The sequence below is a fragment of the Schistocerca cancellata genome, chromosome 7 (genome assembly GCF_023864275.1).
Source record: "Schistocerca cancellata isolate TAMUIC-IGC-003103 chromosome 7, iqSchCanc2.1, whole genome shotgun sequence".
In the NCBI taxonomy this organism is placed as follows: domain Eukaryota; kingdom Metazoa; phylum Arthropoda; class Insecta; order Orthoptera; family Acrididae; genus Schistocerca; species Schistocerca cancellata.
In genome coordinates this window covers 365,959,564-365,971,864 of record NC_064632.1, presented here as the reverse complement: position 1 = coordinate 365,971,864, position 12,301 = coordinate 365,959,564, and the positions used below count along the sequence as shown (strand labels likewise).

Sequence of the window (12,301 nt, the reverse complement as noted above, 5' to 3'; positions counted from 1 at the left end):
ATGTTTTTCAGAAATCAAGAAATATTGCAATCTACCTACTGCTTTGATCCAAAGCTTTCGGTATGTCATGTGAGAAAAGTGCGATTTGGGTTTCATATGACCAGTGTGTTCAGAATCCATTCTGGTTGGCATAGAGGAGGTCATTCTGTTTGAGATACTCATTTTGTTTGAGCTCCAAGTATGTTCTAAGATTCTACAACATATTGATGTCAAGGGTATTGAATGTTAAGCTTTGTGGATCACTTCTACTACCCTTCTTGTAGGTGGGTGCGACCTGTGCATTTTTCCAAGAACTGAGCACAGTTTTTTGCTCAAGGTATCTATGATAGGTTATAATTAGAAGAAGGGCTAATTCGGCCAAAAATTCAGTACAGAATCTGATAGGGATTCCATTGGGCCCTGGAGCTTTGTTCCATTTTAACGATTTCAGTTGTTTCTCAACACCACTGACAGTAATACTTATTTCATTCAACCTTTCAGTGGTTTCGAGGATTAAATTGAGACAATTCTCCTCGGTTCTCCTTTGTAAAGGAACATTTGAAAATAGAGTTTAGCTTGTCACATACCTGGAAGGTAGGACTGCCTATACAAACTAGGGGCTAATGTATTGTGTACCCGAGAGAGAGAGAGAGAGAGAGAGAGAGAGAAAATATCATGAACGCAAAAACTGCAAGTTCAATTTAGAAAACCTATATTAGATAATGTACATATCTCTGATGCATATTATTACATATATTATACATAAACTACAAAAATTGCAAGACTTTTACCCAAACATTGGCTCTGTATGACAGAGACAAATGCAGTCTGGTAACATTTGTTCTACTCGTAGCCTCCACAAGTGGATACATCCATCATGGCGCTGTATGCAGGACCAGGACTTGTCTGAAAAAATGTGGTGCCACTCTAGGTTCCAGTGTTGTCATTGGGCATGCGCCTCTCTGCTGCGGCGTCAGGGGAAGTCGCAACAAATGTCACCTGACAGTCCTTGCTGCTCCAGGCATCATCACAATGTCCATGTGGATAGCTGTGTTGCTGCAAATAAGTCAATTTCCTGACACATAGTCAGAATGTCAGTGGTGTTACTCCTACATACTTCGTGTGGTTGTGCTATGCATATGCAAGAATGAAGTGAAATTCATGCCAGTTTGACACCTGTTGCATTACACACACTTGTACAGGCTTCAGAGGCAGATCATTTTCTTGCTGTCTATTTAGCATTATGTTGTAAAATTCGAATTTTATTTTCAGAATGAACAAAATTGTTTATATTATGTGTAGTTCATAGTCGAGTCACTTGTCCTGGGTCTCCAAGAAATTAGAATACGAAGGTTAACGAAAGGATTTCAAAGGCCTCATAACACACTGCAATAGTCTCGAGTGATGAATCAGATGATAACCAAAATACAAATGACAGAAATGTCTAACAAGGAATCCCATGAGTGTAAAGTTGCAAGTTCAGTCTTTAGCCAGGCTCATTTGAAAGTGGTGTGTTAACAGTTATCACAAGAAAAATGTTAGCTGCTAATTACTTACCATGTGCATCAGGAGGGTGATAGAAAATTAGTTTTTAGGAAGTACAGAGATCAACCTCCTGTGGGATGTATTTATTACACTTCACAAAATAGACATCATTGACATTCAAGAAATGTTCAAAACAAACCATTAACTTGCATCATGAACACCAAATTAAAAATGCTGCACCACAGTGATCACAAAGATTTGTACCATCAAGATCGAAAGTGAACTCCTTGGAAGTTATAAACCGAGCAGGATGTTCAGTTTATGTACCTACTCTTAAAGAGTGCATATACAGGATGTAAATACACTGGGACAACCGGAAAATCACTTCAGGACAACCAGGAAATCTATGAAAAACACGTTAATTTTTTCATCTTGTTCACCTATACACCCTGATATAGAATCATATTGGTGTAACAGGGTGATGAGAAATGATGGAATGTCATGGCATGCATTCAAATGCGAAACAGTCTGTCATGTAGTTTATCATGAAACTGGCTATCCTTCAAGGCTTTGCTGCAGGTAGTGTGATAATATGTTTTATAGGAACGGAGGGGAAAAAATCCGGAGATTGAATTTGTCCAGTGGTTCCAGGTGGTATGAATTGCTGTCACACACTTTTGAGGAGAGATAGTTTGCTCTAAAGGGATATGGTTTTTGCACACAGTCCAAGAATCGAGCAAAAGCAAATTATTTTCTCTAGCTATTGGCCAAAAGCAGTGCTCATACCATAGCTGTAGTTTTCTTATGCCCTTTTCCAACTTTTGCTTGCTGTGATGTAAATTTTCCCTACTGTCCTTGCAAGACCATGTACTCGAGAACTGGTTGTAGGGGCAGAGTACCTCCAACTTCTCAAAGCACAATAAATAACTTTCCAGCCCATTTACCATCCAGATTAATAGTTGGCATAATTGTTTATGAATATGTCTAGGCATTGATGTTAGTCGTTCTTGATATTACTCTCTTGGTACCTCCTATTCCGGGGTTCCTTCCACATGCGTTCACTCTTCAAATCCCGTTCGGTCGGAGTTGAAAACAAATTCCGTACTAAATGATGGGATAAGTTTGTTCATCTCGTCTACAAATTTTCAGGTTGATTCCTTAGTTTGCTATGCATCATCAAGTTGACACTTTGTCTGAAATTTTGTTGCTTTACATCTTCCAAATCTGCAGTACTCTTCGAAGTTTGCAATCATCCACAGCTTCTCTTAAAATCTCTGTAATCTCTACCGTGTGCAATTTGATGTGCATAACATAGTAGGTCACTATCATGCACATCCTATAAATTGTATCTAGCAACCTTGAAATGTGCTAATGCCAGTTTTGTAACAAGTGCACCTAGTCCTCCCTTGAATATCTATAGTTTTTCTTATGCACTACACAACCATATTCCTCGGTAGTGGTGTAAGATTGCTGGACATTTATAAGCTGGGGCAAATTCCCAGAATAAATCCCTGGGAAAATGCCCAAAATTCATAAATTGCCAGGCATTCATACATTTTAAAGATTAATTGATAAGCAACGTTTACATTTTGCATTAGAAAGGTGTTTTGCAACACTGCTTCTGTAGTGATTGGGTAACCAAGTTGAAAAAGCTGCTTGAGACTTACGGAAGAGTTATTAGGGGAAATAAATTTGGACCGTTAACAAATCTTTTTACATCTTTAATGAGATCAATTCTTGGGGTTGTGCAAAATTAAAAAAAAAACTCAAGTTTAAAAGTAATTTTTGAAATGAATTATAGATTATATTAAGTTGGTAGCCAGTACATAGTATTTTCGCTTATGCTATAATACTGGGGGAAAAAAGAAAAAAAGGTTTATCCAGTGAAGAGTAGAACTGATAAAAGGAAAAAGTACGTTGTAAATGATAAGCAGGCCTAGCTCGAGGCAGCCAGACTGTGTATGTTGCCAGGCAGCAACATCATGCATACACAAGTTGTTTCCTGAACGTCATACATAAATTACAGTTTATTGCCATAATAGTGGGTTAACAAAGTGAAGTTTCATAGCCTAGATTAATAAAAGTTATAGTTGTATCACAGTGTGGCAAATCACAGACTAAAAAATGCAGGAACAGTTTGAAAAATTTTAAATATCGTAGGTGTCATCCGCTTTTTTGTTTGAAAGCATCAACATCTAAAGTGTTTATTTTGACAATCTTGTCATAAAACTTTAGCTACTTTTGTTACAGTTTTCACAACAATTACATCAACACCAAAAGAAAATATTAGACCTCTAAATTATTGACCAATAGACGGGTATCAGAATTCAGCAAAGTATGTGCATTTTTATTTTTTCGTATGTATCTATGTGGTGTGCTTTTCAATAGTAAAATATTGTAAATCGCTCATCCTTCTTTTTTTTCCCAACCGGGTTGTGAAGGAGTGGAGAGAGTGTCAGGGATAAGAAAAGCGAGTTGGAGTGGCAGTCATTAAAAGCAAGGCATTTTTTATTGCAGCGAGATCTTGTTATGGAATTTCGATCACAATATTTCTGCTCTGAATCATAAAATATTTTGCTAACTCCCATCTGCATAGGGAAAGTGACCATCATAATAAAATAAGACAATAATATGAAAAGAATAGTTGAGCCATAAAGCGAAAACGCTGACTCTCAGATAGGCACAACAAAAAGACTTGTCAGACAAAGCTTTCAGCCAAACAGGCCTTCATCAGAATTAGACAAAACACACACACACACACCTTTTTGTTGTGCCCTAGCAACTATCCTTGGTTGTCATGACCATGTAGAAAGCAGCACAGTGGTTGCAGCTTAGCTTGTAGATCACATGACTGGTTTCACAGGCAGCCTTGCCTTTGATGGGATAGGTAATGTTTCTCATTATTCCATCCTGGACTTACCATCATTTGATCAAAATAAATAAGAGAAATTGAACTTTGCGCAGACACATTTGTATGTTTATTTTGCCCATGAGCTATTCAAGACAGGGACAGTCAGGTTGAGAAATAATCTGAAAGTGGTTCTTAACACGCATTGCCAGACACTGTAATGTAATCATGTAAACGTAGAAATTAATGAAAAGTTTTATCTGATAATTTAACACTACCTTGGCTCCCATTCCAGAGCCAGCACGAATGCACTTATCACCAGTCAGCTCCATGCTGTTATCAAAGCTTTGTTCTAAATGTCTCATAAAAGCTAAGAACCATACTTTGCTTTAGTTGCTGCTCTATTTGATGCTTTTATCACTATCACAGCTCCTACATAAACTTAGCGAAGGCCTGCTGTTACAGCTTGAGTGCCTGTCTGTGGGTAGGTGGGGGCAAACAGGTGACATGCAGCAATCGGACAACCAACTGCTAGCATGTGTGAGCAGGCATGGTCATGCATGTGCAGAATGTGCACAATAGGGCTTCCTTGGGGGGGGGGGGGGGGGGGGGGGGGGTAGCCTAAGCATCCAGCATCTGCTCCCAGCAGGAAGAGCGTCCTTACACCACGGGACAGCAAAGGAACATCCTTCCCTGAAGGATCTGAAAGTGTGGTTCCACATAGCACATATCTTACTGCCTATGCCAGGAGGTCGTGCTGATGGAAGGGTAAGAGGGCAACCAGTAAGCGAGAGTTGTCCAGCCAAGACTTTTTTTCTTTCCAGTCGTCAAGATGGGACTCAGGTCTGTGGAGAACTGTCAAATAAAAACAGCGAAAATATCCTCAGTAAGAACAGTGACATTCAGCTGAGTGTGGTTAGATCCCAGCTATCACAGGGTTGAAATGACTGTCAAATAAATCTTACCTTGTAAGATAATTGGCAAGTCACCTCTGATTCCATGACCAGCAGTTGTAGTTGGGGGGTACGGAGCTCAAAGGAGGAACAATCCATCAAGAGATGTTAGCACTTATTTTCATAGCAATGTTGCTGTCCAGAAGTACTGATAAGTCTCTTGAGTAGCGGAAGGAGTCTTAATGCATGAATAAAAAAATATAAATACCTGTTGTGGTTATTTGCTTAAGGCAGGACCACATTTATATTTGATATATAACTGTCTTATAATGATGATGACATGTAATTCAATATCTTTGAGCTTTTTCACTTGTTTGAGCTTCTTCCGTAAGTTTTATTTGATTGGAAAATGATAGTGTTTATTTTTAGACAATAACTTCCACTCTACAGTGTGGCAACATTTTTTTCTACATCAGTGTTCCAAAATTCCTGCTTACAAAGTAAGGACATATTCTGGGGTGGATTACTGGACTGAGATGCTCAAAGCTCTTAACTGCAACCGCATCAAAGATCCTGAGGATTAACTAGAGTATTGATTGTTGATCGGATGTATTTGCCACGAGTCCAGATGTGATTACTCATCATGCTGCTGGAGAAATGGACACACATTCTTTATTCAGTGAATCAATACTTATGGGAAAGTCGTCCCCAGTACTTGAAATCTTGAACCACAAAAGGAGGTTATAAATGCCGTTTATTGCATACAGTGTTTGGAATGAACAGCAATGGCTGTCAGCAACTTTTGCCCATATGTTTTATGTGCAAACAAGCTGCTGTTACTACAACAAAGCCTGCTACAAAAATTTTCATTTTTTTTATTGTGACTCAGGAATATATCGTAATTAGTGTAAAATCATAAGATAGTGCATTTCAATAGAACAGTTATTCTGTGGCCATGTGGATCTCTGTTAATGTTCATCGCTGTTATGTTTCTCTTTTCTTTTTTTATGTTGTACATATTCTTATTATATCTGTTTTCTTTGACCAGGCTTGAGGAGGAAGAAATGAAAAAGCTGGTGGAACAGCGGAAGCGTGAGAAATTAGAAGAGAAAATGGCTCGGCAGAGAGTCAAGGATCAGATAGAACAGGACAAGATTGCAAGGCGCACAAAGTTTGCAATGGGCCCAGCGCCAGAAGCTGGAGCTACTTCTCCGACCGCATCACCTGTGCCTACGCCAGTATCTCAGGTGCAGCCCCCACCTCAGAAGGATTACACTCAAGCCAAACTGCAGGTATGTGGCCACGCATATAACACTAGAGTTTGTCAGACAGAAACTGCATATTCTGTTCTAAAGTTTTTATGAAGAAATTTATGATCAGAATGAAGCTAAAATCAAAAGAATTACGTAAATTTCTGAATAAATTTCAAACAATGCCATTAGTATGAGTGAAGTGCATGTGTGACCATGCAATTGGGTGTGTGATGTGCATGCAGTGCTCAGTGGTGCTTCTCTGTGTTGTAAGTAGTTGTCCCTGATCATCCCATTGTTTGTAAACTTCAGAGATAATTGAATATTTTAATATGCTATCTACCAAATGACACCAGGAGATGATTGTTTGTACTTGGCATTGGTACAGCCTTTGTTTTATTCATAACATTTAGCTCACTTTCCTATCAACAGTGGATCCCAGTGTGGGCTCCCTAGCTTTTATATTATTAGTGAAGTGGCATAGTAATACTGATGTTATAACTGAGGACAGAAAAATCATTTTCTGTCTTCTAATCATCTCCTCCTCCTCCCTCCCCCCTCCCCCCACCCTTTCACGAGTATTTTCTTCTATTTGTTTTCCTTGTGATCATTCTAAGGCATTTGACTATGCCAGTCACAAGATACAGGATACTTTGAGGAAGCACACCACTGTGGACTCGGCGAAATAGTGACCAACTGACAAATTCTTCTCTCTGAATTGAGAATTGAATCACTTGAGGTGAATACCAGAATGGTTTGCTTTAATGGGTCACAGCCGATTTCCTGCTTCATTCTTGTTCTGATCAAGATGGTCCTTCCTTTCCTTAAGGGGTCTATCCTCTTGCCCTTTCTTTTTGTCATTTGAATTAATAAGTTATTGTCTGCTAACAGAGGATGCGAATTTACAGTGTCAGTACTAATCTCGTGTTACGGAACAGCTCACTCACTAGAAAAAGCTGGTGTTAACCACTTTCTTTTGACCTCATCCAGAATAAATTTAGAATCAACTAGTAACCAGCCCCAGCTTCACATTGGTAGCACTAAGTATATAAGGCAGGATGACTTGTCTGTCACTCCAGTATTAAGTTACATGATCCTTCCTCATTAATCAGCCTCTGTATTAGCAAAAACCATATTAAAATCCCTACAGTAGTTCCTCAAATTAGCCTTCACATACAGACAGAAAAACAGAGCAGAGGCTTTTAGTAATATACATAGATAAAAGCTCAGCAGAAATGACTATATACCTACCAATATGATTATAGAAGCCTTTGAAAGGTATTACCTCACATAATGACCAGCACATTCAGAGGTCCCCCCAGGGGACTTGCCACACTCTGGCGGGTTCGTGCTTGGCTACCATGGGACCCCAGTCTTTGCAGCATCTTTCCCCTTCCGTGCTGCATGTCTATCCTCTTGCTATTCTTTTTCCTGTTCCTTGGGGAACATGTCTGGTGTGTTTTCGGGAATGTTTCGCATTGTCTGTAGTTGACATAAGAACAGTCTCACCACTGTTTCTCGTTCCCTTTTCCTTTCTTCATTCACCTTCTCCTGTCCTTCCTTTGCTTCAGCGTTGGAGACTCCTCTTTTTCTTCTTCATCCCTCTGCACTCATGAAGGCCAGCCCATGTGTCTTGACACCTAACAGGTGACTGGATAACGCGTAATTCCCATCTCCAGGAGATCCGGGTAAAGTAAAAAGTTCCGTATCCAGTTGCTCACAAGTTATTTGCTAGTCACAAACCCTGCTTTCTACTGTCTGGCCCCCCGTGCGGGTTCGGGGGTTAGAATAGGCCCGCGGTATTCCTGCCTGTCGTAAGAGGCGACTAAAAGGAGTCTCAAATGTTTCGGCCTTATGTGATGGTCCCCTCTCGGGTTTGACCTCCATCTTTCTAAATTATTCCGAAGAGCGAGCCAATTGGGGAAGGGCGCCTTACATGGTGCACTGTATCCATCGTGCATTGAGACCTTTAGCCGGCTTTTTCGTCGTTACAATGGTGTCCCGCTCGTTTTCCATCACTTGGGCGAGGATACGTCCCTGGGTGCGATTCCCACGCTGCACTCTGCAGTGTTTCTTTTGACTGCGACGACGACCTTGGCCAGTTTTGCACCTAAGATCCAGTACGGTAGCCAGTCCGTTGTGGTGGGGCCGCCATGTACCCTCTTGGTTGTAGCCCCCTGACAACACGTATCGCTCTACTGATGCCTGCGCCGTTAACTCCCCACTTATGCCAAGGAGTAGATGCCCGTCTCCCTGGGGCATCAGAACTCCCGGCAATGGACATCCTGCCAGGTGGCTATTGCTGCGTCTGGGTGGCGCCCGTGGGGAGGGCCCTTGGTCGGAGTAGGTGGCATCAGGGCGGATGACCCGCAATGAAGCGTGGTACATCATCTCTCGCTGGCGGCCAGCCGCCAGCAGTCTCTAAGCGTTCTCGGGCTCAATTTAATGCTGAAAAGTACAATCCGAAAACGTTCCCCCCTCTGGCCACGCCATGGGAGGAGCGTAAGTCTCAGGATGGAGGTAATAGTTATTCACCCCGATTCTTAGTTTGTACGAGAGCTGATGGGGCGTCTTTTCTCTCCACGAAGCCTCAGTTCTTCGTCGAGCATTTAGAGGACAAGTTTGGGGAGGTGGAGGGCTTGTCAAAAATGCGCTCTGGATCGGTCCTGATCCAAACGGCATCCTCTGCCCAGTCACGACGGTTGCTTGCTTGTGACAAGTTGGGGGATGTTGCTGTTACGATCACACCGCATAAGAGTTTAAATATGGTCCAGGGAGTTATTTACCATAAGGACCTTCTTTTGCAGTCTGATGACGAGCTGCGCGCCAACTTAGAGCGCAGGGGTGTACATTTCGTCCGGCGCGTTCATCGGGGTCCGACGGAAAATCAGATAGCTACTGGTGCCTTCATCTTGGCATTCGAGGGTGATACGTTACCGGAAAAGGTCAAGGTGATGGTCTACCGATGTGACGTCAGGCCCTATATTCCTCCCCCGATGCGGTGCTTCAAGTGCTGGAAGTTCGGCCATATGTCTTCCCGCTGCACTTCCAGCCTCACATGTCGAGATTGCGGACGCCCGTCTCATCCCGATACTCCATGTGCCCCGCCTCCCATCTGTGTCAACTGCGGGGAGCACCATTCACCTTGCTCGCCAGACTGCAGAATCTTCCAGAAAGAACGCAAAATCATGGAATATAAGACCCTGGACCGACTGACTTATACTGAGGCCAAAAGGAAATATGACCGATTACATCCCGTGAGAATGACATCATCCTACGCCGCTGCTACAACACCTGTGCTCGCCCCATCAGTTTCGCGACTTCCGGCCGGATCGCTGAGTGCTACAACTCCTCCTGCCCCCTTGCCAGTGGGGGGCTCTACCCACCGGGTTGCTCCTGCGCCACCTACCTCAGGGGCAACACCATCCCCCCCCCATCAGGGACGTCCGTCCCTGCTTCTAAGCCGGAGAAGTGTCCAACTTCTTCGGCTTCTCATGCTCGCAAGGGGTCCCTTGGGTCCCTCCCTTCCCAGGTTTCCACCAGTGGGAAGGCTGACGACCGACAGTGGCGTAAGTGCCCGCAATCAGCTGGTCGCAGGGCTTCACGATCCTCCTCAGTCCCGGAGGCTGAATCGGTGAAGCCCTCCCAGCCAGTTAAACCTAAGGAGCAGCGTGAGAAATCCAAGAAGAAGAGCTCTAAGCCCAAGGAATTCGCGGTGGCAGCCACCCCACCGCCACCTTCCAGCTCTGCGTCTGAGGACGAGGTGGAGATACTGGCGTCCACTGAGGACCTCGATCTCGCCAGTCCCTCAGACGCCATGGATAGCACTAGCACGGGTGCTCAATCGGAGGCAGCAGGTGACCCAGCGGCGTAATCTGCCTTCCCAGTCCCTTCATGCCTTTCTCCGCCATGGACAATACCATCCTCCAGTGGAACTGCAGCGGTTTCTTCCACCATCTAGCTGAGCTCCGCCAGCTTATCAGCCTTCATCCTTTCCTTTGCATTGCTCTGCAGGAAACTTGGTTTCCGGCAATGCGAACCCCCTCCCTCCGTGGCTATCGGGTGGCTTATGGAAGGGTGTCTGGTGGCGTCTGCATATATGTCCTTCACACTCTGCACAGCGAGTCCGTCCCTCTCCAAACACCTTTAGAGGCTGTCGCTGTTCGGGTGTGGACGCCACAGGCTGTTACCGTTTGCAGTCTTTACCTTCCACCGGATGGTGAGGTCTCGCAGCATGTCCTGGCTGCACTGGTAGCCCAATTGCCACCACCTTTCGTGCTATTGGGCGACTTCAACGCCCATAACCCTCTGTGGGGTGGGTCAGTGGTAACAGGTCGAGGCGCCATCGTTGAGCATTTATTGTCGCAGCTCAATCTCTCGCTGTTAAATGATGGTGCCTTCACACACTTCAGTGTGGCGCATGGCACCTACTCCGCCATTGACCTTTCCATCTGTAGCCATAGCCTCTTACCGTCTGTCCAATGGAGCGTGCATGATGACCTGTGTCTTTCTGTCACTACCACAGCGTCACTCTTCTGGGCGCCCTAGCAGATGGGCTATGAATAAGGCTGACTGGGACTTGTTTTCCTCCACTGCCGCTCTTGAGTCTCTCTCTAATGTCGACATTGATGCGGTGGTTCAATCGGTCACCACCGGCATCGTTCCTGCCGCCGAATCTGCCATTCCCCGTTCTTCTGGGTCCCCTCGGCGGAAGGCTGTGCCTTGGTGGTCGCCTGAGATCGCTGAAGCAATTAAAGATCGCCGGCGGGCGCTCCAGCGTCACAAGCGACATCCCTCCATAGACCACCTTATCGCCTTCAAACGGCTGCGTGTGCGGGCCCGCCTCCTTATCCGCCAAGACAAGAAGGAGTGCTGGGAGCGGTATGTGTCCACCATTGGCCTCCATGTCACTCCTTCGCAGGTCTGGGCCAAGATTCGACGCGTCTACGGCTATCGGACCCCTGCCAGCGTCCCTGCGCTCTCACTGAATGGAGCAGTTTGTACTGACTCCGACGTCATTGCCAATCGCTTAGCAGAGCATTTTGCTATGAGTTCCGCTTCTGTGAATTACCCCCAGGCCTTCCGCTCCATTAAAGAGCAGATGGAACGTCGGAGCCTTTCGTTTCGCACCAACCACCCAGAATCTTACAATGCTCCATTCAGTGAGTGGGAATTTCGCAGTGCCCTAGCTGCTTGCCCTGATACCGCTCCTGGGCCAGATGGCATCCACTGTCAGATGCTGAAACACCTTTCAGTGGACTGCCAGCGGCGCCTTCTCGATCTTTACAACCTTCTTTGGGTCGAGGGGGAGTTTCCGTCGCAATGGCGGGAAGGCGTTGTCATCCCCGTTTTGAAACCTGGAAAGACTCCTCTGGAGGTGGACAGCTACCGTCCCATTAGCCTCACCAACGTTCTTTGCAAGTTGCTTGAACGGATGGTGAGCCGGCGCTTGCATTGGGTACTGGAGTCTCGGGGCCTTCTGGCTCCGTCTCAGGCTGGGTTCCGTAAAGGCCGCTCCGCCACCGACAATCTGGTGAGCCTGGAGTCGGCCATCCGTACTGCCTTTGCCCGCCGTCAGTACCTGGTCGCTGTCTTTTTCGACATGCGGAAGGCGTACAATACGACATGGCGTCATCACATCCTTTCTACACTTCATGGATGGGGTCTTCGGGGCCCTCTGCCGATCTTTATCCGCAATTTCCTGTCGTGTCGTACCTTCCGCGTGCAAGTCGCGGCCTCCTATAGTTCCACCCATGTCCAGGAGAACGGTGTGCCACAGGGTTCTGTTTTAAGTGTCTGCCTGTTTTTAATAGCCATTAACGAGCTTGCTGCGGCTGTGGGAAATT

General features: G+C 44.9%; 1 protein-coding gene across 1 annotated transcript in view; it reads left to right on the top strand.

The window, feature by feature from the left end:
* Positions 1-12,301, top strand: part of LOC126092304 (UBX domain-containing protein 1-like) — a 69,904-nt gene that overhangs the window by 45,174 nt on the left and 12,429 nt on the right. Inside the window, exon 5 of the mRNA XM_049907827.1 lies at positions 6,254-6,497. Coding sequence (XP_049763784.1) covers positions 6,254-6,497 — 244 coding nt within the window. The remainder of the gene's footprint in view (positions 1-6,253; positions 6,498-12,301) is intronic.